This window comes from Lagopus muta, chromosome 6 (assembly GCF_023343835.1).
Source record: "Lagopus muta isolate bLagMut1 chromosome 6, bLagMut1 primary, whole genome shotgun sequence".
In the NCBI taxonomy this organism is placed as follows: domain Eukaryota; kingdom Metazoa; phylum Chordata; class Aves; order Galliformes; family Phasianidae; genus Lagopus; species Lagopus muta.
Window position 1 is genome coordinate 8,391,303 of NC_064438.1, and position 23,910 is coordinate 8,415,212.

Below are 23,910 nucleotides of genomic sequence, written 5' to 3' on the forward strand. Positions count from 1 at the left end.
TCAGCAGTGGGCAACAAAGCTTCTATTGCAGTCTCCTGTCATCCGAGGTTTTGATTCAAATAATACAACGAGCTGAATTTTCCCAAGACAGCAATTGTTGGAAGTTAATATGTGGTCATCTTATCTTTTATTCCATCCCCAAGGCAATTTAACTCATTCAATCCTAATACATTTGCAGTCTTGCAGTACAATAAATACCTTTTTCTGTATGTCATGTTCAGGTATAGGAAGTCCAAGATCACAGAGCATCCTGCATTTTCCATCCTTGCATTCTAAAAGCAGCATTTTCCATCCTTGCAGTTTAGTGTAGGCAGCAGAATAGAAAAATAAAGTTATTTTATGCAACTCCAGATGTTCTTATGGATAATAATTTTTTTTTTTTTTTTTTCCTAATAAGACAAGCCCATTGCTGTGAAAGGTAGTTTTAACATTGGAATAACAATGTATCTGATTTCAGTGTGGGAGGAAGTAATTTATGTGTCATCTCAGCAGTATCTGTATACCCTATTTAATCCTAATGGCATGTAGTTAAGTGCAGTATCTAAACTAATATACGACAGAAATACTGGCATATTGAGTTAGAGAAGAAAATCTGTGGGTGAATTCAGCTGCAAAGTTAACAACTTTCTTATATCTTTATTTTTTTTTTTCATTGCAAATGAAACAAAGCTCTGCTGGCCTTTCTTTAACTGTGATTTTGTTTTAGCTTGAATCTCCGTTTACCAGTTTATGTTACATATCTTTTCCACGTATGCTGTGTGCTTATATAGGTCAGAGTAAACAATGCACAGTGACTGTTTCCTTGTTCCCCAGACCCTGGGTCTGTTCTGCCATCCTTTCAAGACACAATCCTTAGTGTGAGCAGTCACACATGCTGTCAGCTGATGAAGTTTCTGTGTAATGATAAATAGGTGCATAATGGCACCCCAAAATCTTTTGGAAGAACAAATTGAGCCAATTCAAAAGAAATATCACCTATGCCGGTTGTGATTCAGAAACCACACATGGTGCACAGCGTTTGAGACTGAAGTCAAATTTAACAAGAACAAGCTAGTATTTAAGCTCTGCTAATAGCACTGAGGAAATCAACCCATGTACATAGCAGGTGATGTTCTGTGCAGTGATGGCATTCTGACTGTGAGAACACTAGAGTAAATGCTGCCTTGTTCCTTTTCTCAGTACAGTGACTGTGATTTTTAGCACTAAAATGAATTATTAGAGATCTCAGAATTGCGCGATTGAAAATGTTTTTATTTTTCTCTCATCTTTTCCTTTCTCAAGAATTCTTTCATCTTTAACAGATTTTGTAGCCTTTATGAATGCTTTGACAGTTTCCATAGTTAATATTACCAAACAGGTCTCATTGAATTTAAATTGCAGACATGTGGATAGATCCAGTGTAGCAACAAATAGCCCTGTAGAACGTGAGGGGGAAATGCCAATATCTGTTAATGTCAAAATGATGACTGACTTGATCACAGATTATTTTCTTTGGACTTTTTTTTTTTCTTATACGGTGTCTAGATGTCTCCCTATGTGCAGTAGGATTTGCATTTTTGTACTGCTGCTTCCATTTGTCAGAAAATCTTGATGTAACTGCAAACTGCTATCGGTTCTTTCCAGATAACTTACTGTCAGCTACTTCATTGTTCTTTTGCTGCTAAATGACGCAGTCTTTTGGTCCAGTGCCTGTCTAATCATGTCTGATGTTCTGAGCCAGTCTGTTCAAGCTGAACAAATAGTAACAGATTTACATATAGTAGAAATAATTTGAATTTTTTTTTTTTTAAAGCTGGGCTTCAAACAGCTTTAATGCTTTATGAAGCTGTAAAAATACCATATATCTAATCAAGTTATGGTAATGATTTATGAAGCTTAAAGGTAGTCCTATGGCTAACCTCAGATCTATCAGTTTTACTTGTTATGAAACAATTATTCCTCCTGATAATTCTCTAATCTCAATACTCAGTCAACGTGTCATACACACAAACTGGAAAGACAAAAAAGTCTTTTTAAATAAAAAATAAGTTGACAGCTCATTTACCAGAAAATAAAGAAGTTGATAATTCCTTTGCCAGTACATGAACATGCTTTCTATTTTTTATTACCACCAGCAAGTGCAACGTATTCATGGGGGGATGTAGATTTATTAAATAACATTTCAATCAGTCCAGAAAAATTTACTTATATCCTCATGCCAGATATATGCCAGTGTCTCCCTTATAGCTTTAAAATTAATTATTCTATAAGCAAGCTTAAAACACTGCCCTGTAGCCTGCATCTTACATAAGTTGTCCAAGCTTCCTTTTTAGTGATATTTGCACTCTTGAAACTTTTTTGTGCCTTTGACAATCAGTTTTGGAAATAGAAGTGAAACTATAGTGTAGCAATTTGTATATGTATGTGTTCTCTCATCTCATAGTTTTCAAAGTATACTGTTTTCTATTTACTAATTTTCTACACATAAAAATAGAAAAACTTAAGAAATGCTGTTGCAAAAGTTGTGTGACTTCTTTCATAGAATCATTTGAGTTAGAAGGGTCCCTTCAAGATCATCTTGTCCAACTCCCCTGCGATGAAAAAGGATTCCTAATGTTAGTTCTGGTTGCTAGGAACCCCTGCCCAGCTTCATCTTGAATATCTCAATTTCTCACAACAGTATTTTGTACTGAGAGTAACCCTGATGTATATACAAAACATATTGCAGAAATAACATTAATATGATTCTCTACGCTGAGTATTGTATACAAGGACAGAAGTGAAAGAAGATAGAATCATAGAATCACCAAGGTTGGAAGAGATCCAAGATAACCCAGTCCTGCCATCCATTGATCATCAGTATTTCCCATTAAACCATGTCCTGCAGTACAATGTCTAAAGATGCAGAATATCTATTTCTGGAGTGTCTAAAATAGATTCTTGCTGAGACCTTCAATTGTCAAGATAGTGTGAACACTATCTTCCAGATGGGGGAATCTGGAGAACTGCTGGACACTGGAATTTTTCATTCAATTACAAACAAATCTTTGGAAACTCTACTTTATAGCACAAGTTCAATATTAGACAAGGAATTTGAGGAGAGCTTTTTCACCAGAAAAAGTAGTAGAGAGATTAGGAATTTAGAATTGTCATTTGCCAGCTTCTTAAGTGATTGAGAGACACAAAAGAAGAAGATGGTAGTCTGAAGTAAATGGAACATCATCGTATGAGAGGGGAATGATTTATCTCTAGTATAGGCAAGAAAAATAGTAGACTCCATAAAAAAAAAAAAGGGAGATTTTATGACTGAAAAAAAATCCTTTCTGCAGATCCAGAGACAGCTTAAAGGCAAGAAAAAAACACTGAAAATATTTTCTTGCTGGTGTTTTGGTTTTGATGTTGTTTTTTGTTTTGTTGTTTTGTATTTTTTTCTTTTTTAGAACTACACAGTGCTAGTGCTATCTGAAATAAGTGGATTTTGAAATTTTAGTCTAGTCTGTGCATTTGCTTCAGCACTTATGTCTTCCAGAAGAGAAGAATAGCAGAAGAGAGCAAAGTTCCAGGAAACCTCAGTACTTGGTAAAGAGTATCATCATATGTAGATTTCAATGGCATTCCAGTAGCATGATCACGTAGATCACAGGAATAGATGTGTGTCAGATGAAATAAAGAGAATTTGTATTTTTAGTTCCATTCTATGAGTTGTTATACAGTAACATAGTGGTCTACAATATCTGATACTCTGTTGATACGAAAATGTGATAGGACTTTATGCAGTTGACTACACTTGAACTGATCACTCTTCTCTTTAATTCACATGAAATGGGAATAATTAACTCTACTGCCGTATGCTCCAGTAGGAGCTCTGGAAAGAGTTTGATGTCAGAGACTGGAAGTTTACATCCTCGAAAATACATTGTGTAGAGTGTGAATCTCTTTGTTTCTCTCATAGATGTTTGCACAACAGCCTGGAATAGTCTACAGAGCTGCAGGCATGGTGCGGGAATGAATAGTTCGGCAGAAGACAGATCATTAAATCCAGTTTTAGGCAGTCGGAATTATCATTTTACTGCACATCACAGAATTGGGTTTTCTGTTGGTTTTGCAAATGCGCGTTCTTAGTCCCTGAGGTGAGAATGGCATAATAATCACAGTTTTCAAGTTTCCATCACAAACAACTCTTCTTGAGTTCACTTTCTTAAAATGATGCTGAAATTAATGTAGGCATGATATTAAATCTAAAGAACATGAACACTCCCAGTTTAAGCAGTTGAAAATCAGTTTTAAAAATGGATGAGTGGAAAAAAGAGGAAATTGTTTTATCTAAAAAGCTGGTTTTTGTGGTTTTTTTTTTTTTTTCTCTCGTATATATATATTTTTTATCAGCACTGTCCCAGTTGTTTTGCCTGGTTTTAGCTTCCAGGGCTAGTTGTAAAAACAATCCTATTTGCCTCCTATGATTTTCTTTTTCATAAGTAGGTTGCATTCTATGGTGTGATGTAGGTTTTCCTATGACGTAGAAATATTATCCATAAAATCTTGTAACTAGTCTAGAAAATCTTACTGCAAAATGAGATAAATGCTTTGGTAATGTTAGATTAGCTTCCTTGAATTAGAAATGGATCATTGCTAAAAGAAAGAGCTGTATTCCTAAATACCCCTGGAACCTCTCTGATATCTTAATTCTTATTGGATGTTTCAGCTCCTTGGAGCTTCCATCCTCGGGACTGAGTGGCAGGGACTTTCAGGAAAATGAGTGCAAACCTAAATACAACTTAACTTCTGGGTCATAGTTCTGAGTGCATACTCAGTACATTAGCCATGTTCAGTATGTGTTATTTTTTATCACTTTTTTCATAAGGCAACAAATTAGTAAGTTGGAGGTCTTTTAAAATATATAAAAGAAAAAAAATCTCAAGGGAAGTGAGTTAATAATGTGATCTATTAAACTAACCTTCATTTTATGTCCCTAACCTGGGAACAGAGAGAGAGAAAACTTAGTTATAATAAAATGGAAAAGAGGTCTAATGATCTTTCTTTGCGAAAGAAAATGCCCGAGAAAAAATATTCCTATTGGATCACAATACATCAAACTGAGTTTAATCAACTGTGGATTGCTGCATAATATCTCAATCAACTTTGGATCAGGAAGAAGGAAAGCAGAGGAACTGTTCAGTTAACTGCATAAGACAATGTGTGTTCTGTAGTCCGTTTGGCTTTCTGAGACTGGATTATCAAAATACACAAAGTTGCATGAAAACCACTGCTATATGATTTATGTCTCACACATAGAATCTTATGTACCCTGGTGTATGACAAAACATATTCAACAGATAGAATTATTTTTTACAGTACTGCATAGTGTTGTATGTTTAGGGTTATTTTCTTGAAAGAAGCAAAGCCCTCTGGATGTGCTATTCCCTGCTAGTCTAGTTGACCTTTTCTCTTTCTATTCGAGCAGTAAATGAAGATGATTCATTTAATCCAAAACAATGATCACTTACTTTGCACTAAATATTGCCTGACTTCATAGGTCTTTACGCTGGAAATGGATTTTGTGTCAAATAAGTTTCAAACCACACTAAAAAACTTCTTAACCTCAGCAGATTGCTTTAGATGACAGAGTGAATTGTTCTGCTAGTTTAATTTCCCCTACCTATCCATCTCCACTTAAAATAGGCAGATTTCTGGTTCTTGCAATTTTTAAGGGTTTGTATCAATGTGGAATCCGCAATTCTGTCAGTTTCATATGCGCCCATTAATATAGAAATTCCTGTGATTTGTGCTGTCTGTGGTGGGAGAAAAGCACTTCCTCTGCTTTTATGTATTATTTTAAAAGTTTGATACTGTTTTTAGTATCAGGTGATTGATTACTTGTGTAATTAATCTGTTATCTGCTCAGTATTCCTGACTAAAAAGTCCCATAAAAACATCAGTAACTATGAAATAAATATGTTCCTATACTTATTTCTGTACTTTTAGAAATGATGGGGAATCTTTTTGAGTCTTAGATCCTTTGCTTAAAGATACTGCTGAAACTGAGGGGTAAGCTCTGCCTGTGCTACTCTGTTTAACAACCAGATCCTTGTAGAAATTAGGTGGCATCCTAAAACTGGTTTGATTAGTGACAGCTGAGAATTATGCAAATTATATAGACTGAAAGGCCAGTTTGAAGGGAGTATAAAACAGATCTTAGCCTGCTACTTTTTAATTTCTAACTATAGGGATTTTGCATTAATTCTGGGAGATCATGCAAATCAAGCTAATATTTTCTGTTTCTTTAGTTCTAAGAGGCATCAACTATGCTCTGTCAAGTTTTCTAGATTACTCAGATTGTATTTGGCAACACTTCACTAGAATTCTGTTTCCAACTGTCCGTTTGCCCCAGGAGATAAAATTTACATTGCTTCAGTGTTGAGCTGCCCAGTGATAGCAAGAGCAAGCACAGGAGCATGTGGAGCATAGCAGGAGGTCAAGAAGTGCTAGGAGTGGATCTAGCTGCTTGGAACAGGTGAGCCTTCCCGTGACAGGAAGGAGTCATAGCATACAGATATCTGGGGAGGCATGCAGGGCATTCATACCTTTCTCTGTGGGAAATAAATGCCTCTCCAGTGCATGTCAAATCATGGTTCCTCTGTGGAAGTCTTCTGGAATTTCACTCCATGCTCAGGTCTGTCCCTACAGTCAGCTTTCAGGCTCCTCAACATGCTTGCTTGGCATTTCTTTCTGTAAAATCATTTGCTATTGCACTGTTCTTGGCACAGATGCAAAAACTAGGAAACGTCAGCTCAAGACCATCTCCCTTAAAAATTAGTCCTCTTTTGACTTCCTAATCAAAACTCTTCTAACAGTCCTCTTTCATTCATTCAGGGCTGAACACTAATCATAAAGTCTAATTGTTTATAGCCAATTGTTTACAAGACTATATGTGTGATATAGTTTTGTGATTTGTATTATGTTATGAGAGATCACTTGGAAACTCTTTGGGTAAGGTACTGTTTAGCAGAGTTAGGCTCAGTGTGAGCAGTAACGGATCCCATCCTCCTTAATGCCACTGCAATCAGTGAGAATGTTGTTTGTTACTGCAAGTTATGAGTAGGAGCATCAGTGTCATGGCTTCCACAGAACTTCTAGTTTATGGCAGATTTGATATATTCTTAGAAAATAAAAATGAAAATCCAATCAGAGACTGTTAGTACTCTGAAAACTGTGTGGGATGTGAACTGGGTGAGCCACACATTCTTGTAACCCTATTCTTTTTAATATAATTGAGAAAAACGCAACCAAATTCTTTTTTATCTGAAGGGCAAATCAATGCAAATAGCTTTAGACTTCTTCTTTGGATCAGTATTTGGATCTGATTTTAGCAGAGTTTGATTTGTATGGGCTATATCGTATCCCTGAATCAGGTGGTGCGATATATTTAATTTTTTTTATTCAAAACATAGAAGAGATTTTTTTTTCCCCTTCTTTTGTTCAAATAGATATATTTGTGTCTTAACGTGATAACGGTATTTTTCCTGCACTTTAGTATTTGAAATGTTTTTTCTCTAACTAGCTCTTTCCTTTTTTTGATTGGTGGTTGTGTTCCCATGGTTTGGCAGTTGGACAATTCTGTATTCTGTATAAAAGCTGTTTTTAAATGTTACTGATGAATGTGTAGTGTTTATAGCCTGCTATTCATCTTGCCAAATCGTTAAAGCTGTCATAACCCTACATACTGGTGTAGCTGGTGTAGCTATTCAGTATTGCTCAGGGGATGATACTGCATTTTCCAGTAAACTTCTGTTCAAAGAACGATATTCCAGCTCTGTGATGGGAGATAATGCTGGCTGTCGTCCTATTGCCCCATTGAAGGTTGATCTTGAAATACCAAATGCAAAGTTACAGCAATGAATTTTCCTTCTGAAATGTGTTATAATTTATTAATGCTAAAAAGTCAAGAGTTCCTCTTGGCCTTTAGGCGTCTGAGAAAGAAATGTTTTCAGTGAAGGGTTATGGGGAGAGTTTCATCTTTTATTGAAGTTCTATTGTTTTATGCCTTACGGTTCTTGTATGTAGTTGGTCTGAGGCAAGTTATTTTTAAGTTTTCGAACAGTTATCCAAACTTAATTTCCGTATACATGACTGTGATGTTTAACTGTGCCAGACTAATGTGAACTGTTAATTTATTTGTCTTTACTGTGTGCTTCGTTTCATCCATCTCTAAAGAGCATTTGACAATATTTACTGAGTAAACCTAAGAAAAGATAGAACAAGAATGTATCAGGATGAATTTCAATATAGTTACCTGTGCTCTGGGGCAAGAAGGACTAGGTGATCTCCTGAAGTCTGTTCAGTGCTGTTCTCTTTGATTCTGTATTTGCTAAACTATTTTGGACTTTAAATAGAAGAACACTAAGGCATAGATTGTAAACAATGATTAGCCAGCATGTGGATTTTCAGGGGAGGGATTTTACATTCTGATAAATCTTTAATAGTTTCTGACCCTCATAACAAGATTTCAGGAGCTGTTATTCCTTTTGAAGGGAAGGTGGGGAAGTTGGGACCAATAGTATGAAACTCTGTGTGCTTGTGGTAGATTTTATTCTAATAGAAATAGTTTCTGACCTCAGCATTTGGAGACTTAAACAAGTATGGAAAAATTGGATTCTCTGAAAGCCCTTAAACAGTGCTGTGGATGTTACTGTGCCAGTAGGCAGAAGTAGAGATATTTTTAGTATCTTGAATGTTTTAATGTTCAAAATGATTGAGAGCCATTGACTGTGTCCACACTAGCAAATTTTTCTGAGACTTGGTTTTAAATGGAGGCGGCCCTATATGCCACTAAGGCTCTGCAATGCATCTGAATTTTATGTGGAGAACATACGTAAAAGCATTCAACGCTTATTCTTTGAGGAAAAGATCACAATGTTTCTTTTCATTTATGCCTACTCAGTCACTGTCAGCAAACAAATAACTGCAAAGCTTTAGCCAACTATTGCTGTTGGAAGACTTTTACAGTAAGGAGCAACTTCAGCTTGATGGGTATTTGATAACTGATGTACGTAGTTTTCAAGTGGAAGGATTTTATGGTTTTACTTAGTCACTGTTATGCAGGGTTACATAAGTATTAGTGAAGTGTAGATTCTGTCCTATTATCTCACTATCTGTGAAACCATTCATTCTGCTGAATGCTGCTGTGTTTAATCTCTGTGGATCTATGAAAATCTGAAAATTTATTTTCAGTCACCTAAGCATGGGCTTAGAAATGAAACTTCTGGTATCTAGTTCTAAAACCTTGACTCTTCACATTCAGAAATGTGCATTTAGGTTTTTGGCCAAATTTTACATTGTCTTGTATTGTTAAAATCTTTTTTGGTTCATTTTGGTGACATTTTGACTGGATGTGGATACCTCACAAAAGTGTTCAAGGCCTAAAACATATGCATCCTAATTCCTGTATTGCTCTCAGACCATCTGCTCAATTTTGTCACTTGTTCTGCGGATGCTTGCTGATTTTATCAGAATATATATATGCATAAAAAAAAATCCATTCTCTCCAAAGCAGATGTGAACTCTGTCACAGAGTCACAGAATAGCTGAGATAAGAAAGGACTGCCAGGTCCCATCCTACTGCTCAGAGTGGTGTCAGCTGGAGGAAATTGCCCAGGGCGATGTCCTGTTAGGCTTGAAAAATCTCCAACTTCAGTGATATCTCTGTAGCACAGGTAAAAAGATTTAAAGTGACTAGAAATTTAAGCCAGAAATACAAATTTAAAACACACCAAAAGATTAACTACATCTTTGCATGTGACATAATTTCTTTAATTTTGAGTAGTAAGATAAGCCTCACTGATTGTACTTCATAGAATTGTGGAGTGGTTTGGATTGGACGAAGCTTAAACATCATCTAGTTCCAACCCCTGTGCCACTAGCAAAGACTCTCCTCTGCTAGACCAGGTAGCCCAAAATCCCATCCAACCTGGCCTTGAGCTCCTGCAGGGATGAAGCATCCACAGCTTCTCTGGACAATGTGTTCCAGGGCCTCACCACCCTCAGAGTGATGAATTTCTTCCTTATATCTTATTTAAATTTGCCCTCTTTTTGTGTTAAACCATTGTCAGTTGTCCTGTCAACTTCCTTGGTTCCAACACTGCATAGTTCTCACCACAGTGGCTCCTACTATCTCAATTTATAGCACCATCATGTCTGGTGGCCGGATGCTGAGGAGTTGTAAAAGTAACTTCAATTAAAATGATAGTGCTTCAGTTAAAAATGCAGATTCAATGAAAAAGATTAATAATATTTTAGGAATGATGTACATGTATGAAAAACTAAAATGGTGCTGTATTTGTCAAGGAAATACAGCTGAAATAACTGTGTATGAATCAACTCAGAGGTCTTTATGCCATACCTCATGATTTGGATAAGTAAAGTTAGCTCAGTGAGTGTGCACAGCTAGACAGGACTGCTGTCAGTCACTTTGTGGCCGGAAAGCTGGGATGTGGGATAGGCAGGAGTGGCATCTAAGGTAACGGCCACTAATCCAAAGCTCTGCAGCATGTTTCCTCAGTCATAGAGCTCACACTGTGCACAGCAGCCCGTATGCTCTCCCTGTCAGCTTCTTTGAACAATTCAAAGTGAATCCAAGGTCTCAGCCTTTCTCTGTAAGGTGCACAGTGTGAGTCCAGAACAGCAAAGTGTTTGTTCGACTTCCCATGCTGAAGACCACAGCTGACAGACAGGTCCTGTCCTCTGACATTGAGTGCTGCCAGAGTGCTAGCACATGCCTGGCTGAGTATGATCTTATCAGGGAAATACAATCAAAACCTGGAGAGTGAACCTCCCAGTGAAAAAATGCTATTGCAATGTGACTATCCTTATAGTGGAAATTCTTTGTCATTGCCGCCTTAGGTTTAAAATCTGTAAATCCCAATGATATATACTTGATAACATTATTTTAAGATTTCAGGCTAAGGTGTTTTAAGGGTTATAGGTCACGTAGTTCTGAAATACAAACTGTTTTTGAAGAGGAAAAAATAATGAGAAACTTTTTAAGAGCTATACCCTGCTACTGCACCCATGTTATTTTGGTCTATCTTGTCTTCTTCTAGTGTGGCTCAGTGGCTATGATTGTAATCTTCAGCATTGGTGACAGAGAGTTAGAATTTGGAAAAAAATGTTTGAGGCTGGTTGGCTCCTATGTGCAAATGCACATAGTTACATTATGAGTCTGTCTCGCAAAACATCAGGCATGACTTCTGTTATCCTGCAGGTTTTTAGGCCACTTCACTCTTTCTAATACAGGTAGCATGGTTGTGTTTGCTATGTAGAGTATAATTTACAAGTTTGTAAACTGTGGTATCAGGGAAGATAGTTGATGTGAGGCCCTTGAAGATGCATGACTGGTGGGTTTTCAGTGCAACATATGCAGAATGCAGACAAGGTAGAATTTAATATTTATAGTTGGATAGAATTCAGTCATGTAATTTCATCATGAACATCAGCTGTGCAAGAAGCATTCCTCTGAAGATGCTAAAAAGGTTTAAATGTTGAGAAGTCAAGTAATAACTACTGTGAAAAATGCAGGTTATTTTCCAAATCAGATTACAAATCACTGCAAAGCTAAGTCCAGTTCAAGGATATTAGCCTGCACTTGTGCAAAATCTTTGTTCACAGAGGTCATATGGCATATGGTCATATGGCCACTGGAAAATTGGATGGGAGGTGATAGTTTCAGGACTTTTAATCTCTATAATAAATGGAGTCTGATAGGTTTTCAGTGCTACAGGACCACATCAGGGCTAGTTACTGGGGGCACAGACAGTATTTAGTGTTAATGGTTCTTCATAATAAGATTTCCTAGGAAAGACCTTAAAGTTCTTTACATGAATGTCCCGATTCACAGATATAATATATGTACAAAATGTTTTAGGTGAGCAATGTTTCCCTGCTGGGAGGTGTACTGATAGCCAGTTTGATATCCTTTGTATTTTGAATTGAAATGGTATTATGAATTTTAATTTCAAGTTACCATCCATGTTACTTTTAATGTTTGAACTGTCCCTTGTGTTTTTCTGATGCAAAAAGTCAGGGCATCAATAGCAATTTTTACATGAAAATTAAAACCTAAACATTTCATTAAAACTATCAGTTAGAGAAATTTTCTATGATATCTAATCTAAATCTTAAAATTATTTATTCAGGTTAAAACTACAGTTGCATGCTGATATATTTTATCTGAAGTTAGATATTGGATGCTATTGCGTTCTTTTCAGGCTTGCAGTTTGGAAAGCAATGGACCACATACTATTATAATAAGCAATTCTTTGCGTGGAGATAACATTTACCAGATTTAGAGATTTTCCACAGCTACCAAATGGCACAGCTCCTGTGCTGTGTAATTTCTAAGTAATCAAATATGTTAGGAAAGAAGCAAGCCAGAATTTGTTGCTTTAACTGGAAAATGTTCATGGTTGATTATTTAAAAAAAAAAAAAAAAGAAAGAAAAGCAAAACCCAACCAGCCAATCAAGCAGAATGACTCTCATGCTTTATATTGAAACCAAATCACTTCTGACTTGATTAGGTGTTTTACAAGAGTAAGAATTACTTGGATTTTGTCCTTTGTTGGAAGTTTCACAAAACTGTACCTCCTGAACTACTCAAATCATACGACTTAAAGCTTGTGTCATTTCCCTGAGGATTCTGCGGTGCGTGGTGAAGGCTCTTGTCTGCTTGCTATATAGATAGAATATAGCTTGCTATATAGAAGAAGATAGTAGCAGATCACACACAACATAATCACAGACAGGCAAGATGCTGTTTTGGAATATATATGCAGCATTTTGCATCTGATGTGTAAGCAGTGTCCAATAGGGTTGAAGTCATTTATACCAAAAACAAAAGATGCAGGAATTCTACATTTAGACCAGGTTAAAAAAAAAATTGGAAAAAAAAAAAAAAAAGCACCATGGAAAGATTTGTTGTTTCTCAACTGTATTTTGATTCTCAGAGTGAGATCTCAAAGGAGAAATAGCTTTATTGCTGTCCTGACTCTCAAGGATGTTCTTGTAGTATCATCAGCATTGCTGTTTTGCTGTTTGCTCCCAAGGACATCTTTCTGTCTAGTTTGTATAGGGAAACAATGGCAACAAAGAAAAACAAAAACACGAAACTCACTCTTTTCTAATGCTACTTGGCTTTCTTTTAAATGCTATTTGTGATATTTAATGATACTTAAAATTGTTTAATTGGACCAGCTTTGAATGAGGGGATGGATTGCACAGGTCCTCTCTATTTTGTGATTATTATTTGTTTAATCTTCTTTCATAATCCTATTCTCAACTTCCTTGCTGGCAGAGTGAAGTCTGATCCATAGAGGAATATAAGCAGCTCCATTCCATACATATTTAACTGTATTTGCATACTGAATTTTTAATGCAACTTATGTGACTGATTTCCTCTGAATCATAAAGTAGTTACACTTGGACTATTGTGTTTTAATTGGCAGTTTCCCTTATGTATCTGTTATCATAACGTGAATCACCACACAGTTTCTCGAAGTCATGATGATTTATCAAATGTAGAGTACAGCAGGCAGCTTGATGAGTCTTGTGGTTATAGAGTATCTCTAATATGTTCTTCAAATGCTGTTTTTCTAGATTTATGGAGTCAGCTCTGGCTTTTCTCAGGCATTTAGTTTCTTTTTCTGAGTAGTGATTAGTAGTGATTTTTCTGCACCATACAAGTCCAAGAAATAGATTAGAATTAAATACTGTATATTAAAAAAATTGAAAAAAAGAGAATTAGATTTCTGGAAACAGCTGTTGTCCAGCTAGGATTAGAATGCATTTCTCAGGCATTTCTCTCTAACGTTTAAAGTCGTCTTACAAACGATTTAGGGAACACCAAGAAATGAAATTATGAGCTTTCAGAATTTTGGTGGTGGTAATTTCAGTAGTGTATTTTATGCTCTATGTCACTTCCAACCTGTGCTTTTTCTACTTGTATGCTTCTCACTTTATAGTCCCCTTTTAAAGCTTGTATTCAAACAGACACCAGAAGTTCATCTTGCATCGCATACAGTATGAATGTCTCAATTGCAGTGATTGTGTTTTTTCCTGACCAGACTTAACCATTCTCTGATCACGTTATTGCAGCTGTAATATATCCAGTAGCAGTAGGAAGTAGGTGTACACTATGGAATGCATAATGTTTGTGCTAAGATTAATTCAAGCATTCAGCAATCAACAAATTGAGTGGAACAATTAAGGTTAGATAATTATATGTCTGTGCTTAATGATATTTTGAGGGTTCTAACACCTTTCTGCTGAAAGGGTTTGACGTATTGCCATGAGGAGGTATGTACTAGAGTTTGTAATCTTGCTTTGTTTGTGTGGCAATTGTGCCGTTTGTAGTGCTTGGTATCTTCTCATCTACTTTCAGCATTTGTTTGCATAGTTGCTGGTTTAAGCGCACACAAATGGCTTTTATTGTCAGTAGTAAACTTCCTAATTCGGGATTGTTGTAATCTAAGAAATGTAACTGTGCTTTTGTTTTAAGTCCTGTCGTGGTGCATGCAGAAGTGTCCATTGAAGAGCTGGAATCGATGTTTACCTTTCAGCAGATTTATTTTCCTTCCCTCTCTTTCTGTCAAAGCTTGCCTTTAGTAAGCTCTCCTCCATACTCAGTGCAAGCATGTGAGGGCCATGTTTAATTCCTTTGTTGTAAAGCATTTCTGTTAGCATTAAAAGAGCTTTGGATATCAGCTGGCTCTTAATCTTGATCCAATGATGTGAATGAGCTCTTGCATCTGCAAAGTTATCTGGACTCCATGTGGAACATACCTGAAACTGCAGAATCATGGCTCAAAAGAAGTCAGGCCGTGCTACTGTGCTGCCCTGGGATTTGGGAGATCCAGGCTCAAATATCATCTGGTCCAGGCTCAAATATCATCTGGAGGGTGGTATCCCATGTTCCTGTCCAGAGGTTGCAACTGTGCATCATTTAGCGTGTAGAAAAGAGACATGTCTGCTAGATCACTCAAGGAACAGCTGCTGGCACAGGTCTCTTCTCCAAAGGTTCTTTTGTGGTGTAAGGCATTTGTTGCTTTTCTGGTTGCTCTTTTGAAATGGAATTGGTCCCTGGTATGTGGCTCTCATGCTATCAGATTCCCAGGACAGTATAAAACAGTAAGAGGGGATTTAGTGAAGTGTCCACCAAAGCTCCTTCCATAAACATGGAAGACATGATGTTTGTGAGAGGACTTGAAAAGAACAGGTCAGAGCAGCCTCCATCAAACCCTTTGAAAGCAATGTGCTGGATTCTCCTAGGGAAAGGAAAGTTTGTGTGCGTGCATGTAGGGGTGAGGAGGCTAAGGGGAGAAACATGTATATTTTTTTCTGCATTTATTGTGGGACCAACAGTGCTGGTCATCAGAGCAAATGTTTGAGTTATAGTCCAGAGTCTGAGCTGGAATGAATTCATGCAGCCCTCATTTATCTTAGTGGAATGGTGGAGGCTCTGAATTGCTGAATACAAAGGTTGTACTTTTGAAAGTTTGTTACCCGATCTGGTTTTACATGTGGATAGCATGGACTTCTGAGATCGTATTATACATCTCTGTCAACAAAACAAGCTAGGTATAGTGACAGAGGAAAAGAACTGTACTTTTTTTTGTTGTTTGTTTGTTTCTGAGGTCTGTCCTAATCAATTCCTTGCATCATGTTAATTTCCCTTGGGTGGTTTATCTATTACCAGATAACATGAGATTATTAAATACGTGTGAGCAGCAGGCCCTTTTTATTTTTGTGCATTCTTGCCCTCTGTTGCAAACATTCTATGTACACAGGTGCATTACAAATGACATGCCTCTATCTGGTTATAGATATTTTCCATTTGGAATTATCTGCTTCTACTACAGAGATGAGAGGTGATCACTTGAGCATGAAAGATAAGGGACCAGAGAAAAAGAAAAAAAACAACAAAGCACTGAGCTGCATGCACAATAAGGGACACGATACATTGTACAATCCTATTAGATAAAGTGTACCAACCAATTTTTCTTGCATGCCTAGCTGCTGTCATGAATTCAGGTTATATGCCTACAGAGTGACTAAGAGGGAAGAGAGGTTTTTCTGCTACATACCTGGTATAATAGGCTTGCCTTATTTGCCAGAGGGGAATTTATCCATGTTAGTACATTTCATTTTTCTAAGGGTTTTGAAATCATTAGAAGAAGAGTGGGAAAGCAGATCTTCCTGCTGCTAAGATTTTGGGCAACGACTGATCAGATAAAGAAGATGGAAAATCTTAGTTTAAAATTAGGTCCTTTTTGGGATTGGTGCCTTTTTGCTGATTTATCTGCTCACTTGCAACTGCAGAAGAGGAGCAGAAGCCTAGTAGAAGGAGCCATGTTTGTGCCAAGAGCTAAGGTTAAAAAGGGGCATGAAAATTCCTGGATGTTTGACAGAAAAATAAATTCTAACCTCATGTTAAAATCTTAAGACTTGCCAAGATGGCAGCATTCTGCCACACCAGAGGTTCAGCTGCTAGAAAATATACTGCTGCGTAGTTATGTGGGAGAGTTTTTAGTTATTTATTTAATTAGCTCTCTTGGCAAACATACAGCTAAAAAGCAACTGTTTTTTTTAAAGTCCCAAAAATGCATCTGTCTCAGGAAAGCATTTTTGTCAGATTTTACAAATGTAATTGTTCTGAGAGCTGCGAGGACTCATTTAAGCACTCAGAATGGGAGCACTTTACAGCAGGAAGGCCACCGAAAAAGAGGCTTAATGAATGTGAGGCAGTAATTTATTACTAATAGCACAACTTTGTATCAGTAACTTAAAGTCTAGGGCAGATCCACAGCTGTTGTAGGATGCTAGAGTACCATGGGGCCAGGACAGTTTGCTTCATTTGAGCATCTAGCCTGATGACTTCCTGCAAGAGGTAAAGTGGAGGCACACAGACCTTAGGTCACTTGCATGCAACTGGATGAAAAGCACGTTCTGTAGATGACTTTTCTTCTGAGAAATTCCCTGAGGCAGACGTGATGAAACTTCTGCTGCAATCCCCCAACATCCAAGGAGGAGGCAGGACTGTGATCCATGTCGCCCTTCTGAGTCCAGACTGGTCATTCACACGAGCTACACTAGATGCAGCATTGGACAGTTTTGAACAGTTGCACTGCTAACACTTATCTCATCCACTATTCTTTTTTCCTTTCGTTTTCTGAAGAAATTGCTTTCCTAAAAAGGCAAGGCAACATGAATTAATTTATTAGCACTGTACTGAAATGCTGAATAAGGAAACTTGACAAACAAAATCTTTGATGGTTTCTAAGAAACCTACAACCAACCTCTGGCAAGTATTAGAACTTAGTTACATTAGCATTAAACAATATTATATCGTGTAATTATGACCTCTGCATTTGTGAGAAGAGCTCTGATGTGCTACAGACACCTGTATGTTATGGAGGCAGGTCATTGGGTGTATGACTTACAAGATCTGCACATGTCATCTATGGCTGTTCTTTCTCTTCAGTTGCAGATACCCAGTCAGCTTCATCAAATTGAGTCTTTATTTGAAAAATTATGTGCTGAAAGGGAAATGCATCTATCTTTATATGCCTGTTTGTTTTTGTAATTAGAAACTGAATCAACAGTGTATTGAAGATGACACATTTGCTCATTCCCTTTCTTCTCCCTGTGGTGGCATAAAGCAGTGAAGCACAATAATTAATGAAAAAGACTGTTTATTATTCATGGAGTGTATCTTAGGTGGAAAGAAACAGAACATAGGTTAAAAATATATAACTGAAGACTATCAGTGCCATCACAAACTATACGATCAGTTCTAGAGGGAGTGTTCCATCATTCATTCCAGTTGGGCACAATGCTCTGAAACTGTCAAAGACAATTGAACTCAGATCTCTCAATTAAAGCTCAGGAAAATGCAGACTGCATGGGGGAAGGGGGAGGAGGAGGAAGCACCTGTCAAATGTTCTGCAGGTAATAACTGACTTGGTAGGCTTCCTTTGCATATCTGCAGCATCCTGTGGTCGAGTCAAAATGATACATTTTTGTAATGATAAGTTCTTTTTAGTAGAATGTCTTTTCTTCTGGGATAGTCTGCCCAATAGGTATAGGCTTTGTTCGACAAGGGGCGCGCATAGTGCTCCCTTCAGCGGAGTGCCTTTGCAAAGCAAGGCTAAGCTGTTTTGAATGACAAAAGCTGGAAAATGCCCGGCTGCAAAATACTGCTTTCTCTCCTGTGGACTAGTACTGAAGCTTAGCTGAGATCCAGCGCTCTCCTCAGCCTCCTGGGGTTGATAATGAAGTCCAGAGAAGGATTGCCCCGTGGGTGAGCCCATAATGTTCCCCTGAGACGGTCTCCAGCTATTCTCTTAATTCGCAAGGAGCTGTAGTGCATATTAAGAGCAAGTACTGCCTAGTAAATGTCACAGCTATAACGTGCAGCTGAAGTCATGCTGGTGGCAAGCCAAGGACTGAGTTCTGTTCTATTTCCGTTTATTTCCATACTTACACCTAGCTATGGAAAACATTTTGTGTTTAGTCAAGCTTATAAAGTCAGTCCACATTAGGAAATGTATATGACAGGAGTAAGAATAGCCCACTTGCCAAGAACGGACATGATACAGAAAACAGAGACTCTTTCAGAAGCACTGATTTTCAGGTCTTTGATTAGAACCTGCTTGCCTTTCATGTATTGGATAGACAGCAGTGCTGTTGCATTGTTGTGGCAAATACAGCTTCCTGATATTGTAAAACTATGAGCAGTCACTTGCACTGAGAACAAAACTTTGATCTTCATGTTTTGATATTCACCCTTCACCATGTTACATTTTGGGAATGTAGAACTGTTGCTGATTATTTTCAGATTGGCACGGTTTCAATAGTGTAAATGTATTCTTTCAAGTTTAAACAGCTTTTAGCTGGTTGATTTGCTGGATTTTTGCTTGCTACAGATCTCGGTGTGTTGGAGGTAAGGAATAAGAATATGACACTTTGCAAGCACAATGGAGATGTGAATATGGCTTTTTTGGCTTGATAAAGGAAAAAAGTGTATTGATCAATATCTAGCAAATCTAGTGTGAAGTAGGAAAATGTTCTGCACTATGGACTTCATATTAACATACATTTCTGAGCCTTGTTTATGCAAGATGATGCAGTCATAGGTAAAACAATCATATGAGATAGAAGAAATGAACAACGTGAGGTAGAAAATTCTTGGACTGTATTGAATCCATCCCTAAAACATAGCTGTAGTTTAAGTACTGTCATGGACTTGTATGGCAGATTATTCCATTTTAATTTTTTTTGTTTGCTTGTTCATTTTTAATGAAAAACTGTACACACCAGCACTTCTCTGTGGTATTCTCTTACTTGCTGCGAGATGGTTCCTTTATGCAAAGGTACATGGCACACACAGCTTTGTAGTGGCAGTGCAAATAGCTGCAAAAGCATCATGTAAGGTTGTTGTCTGCAAGTCTTTCAAGGAGGGATAAATTCAAGGAATCCTTGTGCTTGATCATCATCCCCTCCAAACCCTCAGAAGTAGTCCGATTGAGGTCTATGGGTTGCAACAAGCTTTATGTTAGAGGATCCCTTGTGAAACTTGTCTGTTCCTCTTTGTCAGACTGAGAGAAAACATCTGTCTCCTTGCAAAGGACAAATGTTTAACATGGCTTGAAAAAAAAAAAAAAGAGTTTGTTTGTTTGTTCTTCTGCTGTATTAACTATTCTTGTGTGCATATTGTCCAAATCTGCTTGAAGTGACTGGTTCCCAGTGTAATTGGCTTTTGCTGGTAAGAAGTTGGTGGACTCAGTGCATAAGTCTTCCCTGCTTGCAGCCAAAAGCAGGTTGTGCAGTTAATGCCAGTTAAAACAATAAGCCTTTTAGTCTGGCTAATAGGAGGATACTGCAATGAAAAGTTTCTTTATTTTATGCTAGTCAGAGCATCACAAGCTACAGTCAAGGGATAGCTTGGCCTTGAAAGCCTGAGTTAAAAAGTTTCTCTCTCTAGGACAACTAGACCATGCTTGACCAGCTTGTCTGGGAAGGTGTAGGCCAGAAACTGAAAGAGAAAGAGAGAACTCAGTAGCTAGCAGATGACATATGCAGGACTGGGAGGAGCAGAGCTGTCTGGGAAGCAAATGTTTCTGGGGAGAAACCTGCTTCCTAAGATCACTTGGGAAGTAATGTGTGCTCTCACTTTGTGAACCATCAGGACTAGGACTGCAGATGAGCGTACCTGGCTTGTGTAATTTATGATTATTCATTAATTTATGAAGAAATTGTGGCTTGCTCAAGATTTCACAGAAAAGACAAGACTGCATTAGTTTGGAATGTGGATCTGATGATATCCAGTTTAACATCATAACCATGGACCATTGTTCGGCCTCACAGCAGACATTTATGGATTATGGAGAAGTTGGGATGAAAGGGCATTTAACAGTGCTGAGGGAATTCTTGGAATTCTCCTAAAGTAAATAGAACATAGAAATGCTAATAAGCAGTAGGAGTAAACAGTGCTTTCAGTTAATAATATTGAACAGCATATTTGAGTTCTACCTTTTGTATTTCCTCTTGCAGTGGTCTTTAGGCCAGAGATGCAATAACTGCTGATAAAAAAGGTTATCGTATTTTAATTAGGATTAGATTACCTCTTCTGTATTTGCTGGTCTGTATGCTACTAAAAAAGCAACAGACGTTGTGTGAGATCTCAGTAGAGGAAGAAAGTTGTTGCTGAAGTTCCAAAATAGCAGTGGAAAAAATATAAATAATTCATTTTATTCTTCCTCTTCTTGAAGTATTAGTAAGTTTGGTGTATTTTTCTGGGAATATGAGATAGTTATCTTATTTGCTGCTATGGTAACAAAATATGCACTTACGTAGCTGTGGTCCACTGTGACTGAGCGCTTTATCTAGTGGCTTTGTCTATGTTAATGTTCAACAATTACAGGATTCTGGCAATCATTTAGGCTGGGTTATTACACATGGAATTCTTTTATTTCTATATAATTTGCAGTCCTTCTGTTGGTGGCTTTTTTGTTGTTGTTTTGTCTCTTTTTAGATTTGACAACTTGAAAGCTCGTAGCAGTTAAATCAACATGCAGTATTCCTCTGTGCGAAGAATCTTTTTTTGCTGGAGGAACAGATTTTCACATGTTGGCAAACTGATGCTTCTTGTTAACGTCTAATTCTTTTCTTTGTGCAGAAGAACTCAAAGAGAAACTAAAGAAGTATGTTGATGAAGTGAACGCCCGTAAGCCTGGTTTCATCAAGGTTGTCCGACACAACAAACAAGAGGGGCTGATCAGATCTCGAGTCAGTGGATGGAGAGTAGCCACAGCACCAGTAGTTGCTCTCTTTGATGCCCATGTGGAATTCAATGTGGGATGGTATGTGTCTGCTTGTACCTTCTTTAAAGAAGGCACATTTCTAAGCACTATTTACAAATTACTAAATGCTATTTCTCTTGCACATAAAGGGTGAGCTTGCATTCTGATACTTTTAATAAAAAGTTTCAGAGGTGGGCACATTCATGAAAAATGCATTTGTGCTATGTAATGTAATCTAGATATAAATATTTTTTCAGTGTGCTATCTAGAGGTGTAATTACAATGTATTTAAATCTATGGGAAAATTGCATGCTAAGTGAGCACCTTTTTCCTGTATCTGAAATATCTGTATTATGTATTGCTGCATTTTTTCTTATAAATAAGCGGTAAATGGTAATTTTGGCATGAAGAAGCTGAGAAAGGTGGGCTAGTTACAGATATGAGGGATATGTCTGCAGTTAGAAGCAGCACACTTATGACTCAGGTTTTGCTCCTCTGTGTTTCTTGAGTTCTCTTCATATCTCAGGACAATATTTTAAATTGTTCTCAGGAAACAGAAAATGCTTAGCATTTGTGTAGCTTCCAAATATCCAAATAATGGCCTGTAAAACTACTGAGAAAAAATTCTATTTTCTATGCCTTGGCTTTTCAGAAATCAGCTCCCTCCAGTAATGCCCTTTATGGGCAAAGGACTGAAGGAGATTGACCTCCTTTTAATAAAAAATAATGTTTCTTTTATGTTCTACAGTGTAAGCAAAGATATGTCATTTTTCTCAACATTGCTGCTCTGTGTAACAGTAGCACGTAGCTAAAAAATATATTTGAGCTTGTTTGATCCAGACATAATATCTTTGTTTTTTTCTTGAGTTAAAAAGACTGTAAAAAGGCAGGAAGTGTTGTCCATAGGATAAATCTATTATTAACTCTGATTTTCATGCCCTTGATAATACTGAAAGCCTGAAATTATTGTTACTTGGTAGCAAGTATGTAAATGCTCTGTAGTATGCAGATAGTAATTTCTTCAGTTCTCCAGCTAACGTTAATGATAATAACAGGGCATCCTAGATAAAACTGTGCAGTGTGTTATTTTGGAGCAGATCTTACTCTGCCCCATCTCCATTTCAGAGCAAAGAGAGCTCTGAATGGCTTTCTGAAATGCACAGTGTAAATTGGTATGTCCATCAGTGCTATCCTTCTACTGACATAGTCATCTTTTTCTTTTCTTTCCTTTTTTAGGGCTGAACCAGTGCTCTCTAGGATAAAGGAAAACAGAAAAAGGGTCATTTCTCCATCATTTGATAACATTAAGTATGATAATTTTGAAATAGAAGAATATCCCCTCTCAGCACAAGGGTTTGACTGGGAGCTATGGTGTCGTTACCTGAACCCTCCTAAGTCATGGTGGAAACTGGAGAACACAACTGCTCCAATAAGGTAATGTGCAACTGTGACCCAGATTAGTGTACCACAGGAAATGCTCATCTAGATGTGACAGATGGTGAGTGGTCTCAGCTATGTAATAAGTTTACTGACTGTAATATTAAATTAGATGATGTCCTTGAGCTGTCCTCTTTTGCATTTCTCCTTGTCTCCCTACACATTCATTAAGAAAACTTTTATCAGGAGATCTTTTAAAATAGGTTTCATTGTTATTAGCATGGGGCTAAATACTTAGCCAAAGTGAAAGAGTAGACTTGAATGCTCAGCAGCCCCTCAGTCTCCAATTGTTGTCTACTAATTTAGTGGTAATGGGCCAGTAATGACATTTTCTTTGCAAATGCATTATGTAAAAGAGTCTTTCTAACAGCTGTATTCTTCATAGTACTGCCATATAGCTTTATAGCTTTGTTACGTCATAGGAGTTAATTCTCATTGACCGACAACATGTTATCAATGACTTATTAAACCCTTACTTTGATACGCTCCACCTCTGTATTTGCTTCTCATTTCTGGAGTCAGGCCAACAGAGAACAATTCTTTTATCTCTGGAAGGAGGATAGACACCTCTGAATCATCTCTGCATCTCTGTTGTCAAGGCATTCATATCAAGCAGGTCATTAGTACCTGTACTGTAGCTCTCTGCAGAATGAAAGGATGAAGACTGATTTCACCAGCTGCAAAGCAGAACCTTAAATAGCAGTGGCTGCATGAGGGATTCATCAGTAGCAACTTATTCCACACAGTCTGTACAAGGGATATCTTTCATCCAGCAGTTCTGTCTTTTCAAACAAACATCTCTTTCTGGGAGTTGTTGGCTTAGACACACTGAACTGCTTTGACCCAGCTGGCGGTCATTTGAACAGGACTTGGAATTGAAAAGTAGTAGCCAAACATTCACAGGTTTGCCACAGACATAAAGAGGTGGTAATTTCCACATCATTAGAAGTGTTTCACGTTTTAATGAACTGTGTTAGTAATATGAAAATACTTTGAAATTTTTCACTAATTCCTGGAGAGGCAAACATGTATTAACTATGATGATTCTTTAGGGAAAGGTGCTTATGCTCGATGGAAAGCAAATCTTCAGTTCCATTTTATCTTAAAGTTCTGTACTTTGTATTTTGGAGTAAAAGTCCTTTAAGA

General features: G+C 37.4%; 1 protein-coding gene across 2 annotated transcripts in view; it reads left to right on the forward strand.

The window, feature by feature from the left end:
* Positions 1-23,910, forward strand: part of GALNT18 (polypeptide N-acetylgalactosaminyltransferase 18) — a 211,309-nt gene that overhangs the window by 123,899 nt on the left and 63,500 nt on the right. For both annotated transcript variants that reach the window (XM_048949945.1, XM_048949944.1), the window contains 2 exons: positions 21,204-21,387; positions 22,564-22,761. In XM_048949945.1, the coding sequence (XP_048805902.1) occupies positions 21,204-21,387; positions 22,564-22,761 (382 nt within the window). The remainder of the gene's footprint in view (positions 1-21,203; positions 21,388-22,563; positions 22,762-23,910) is intronic.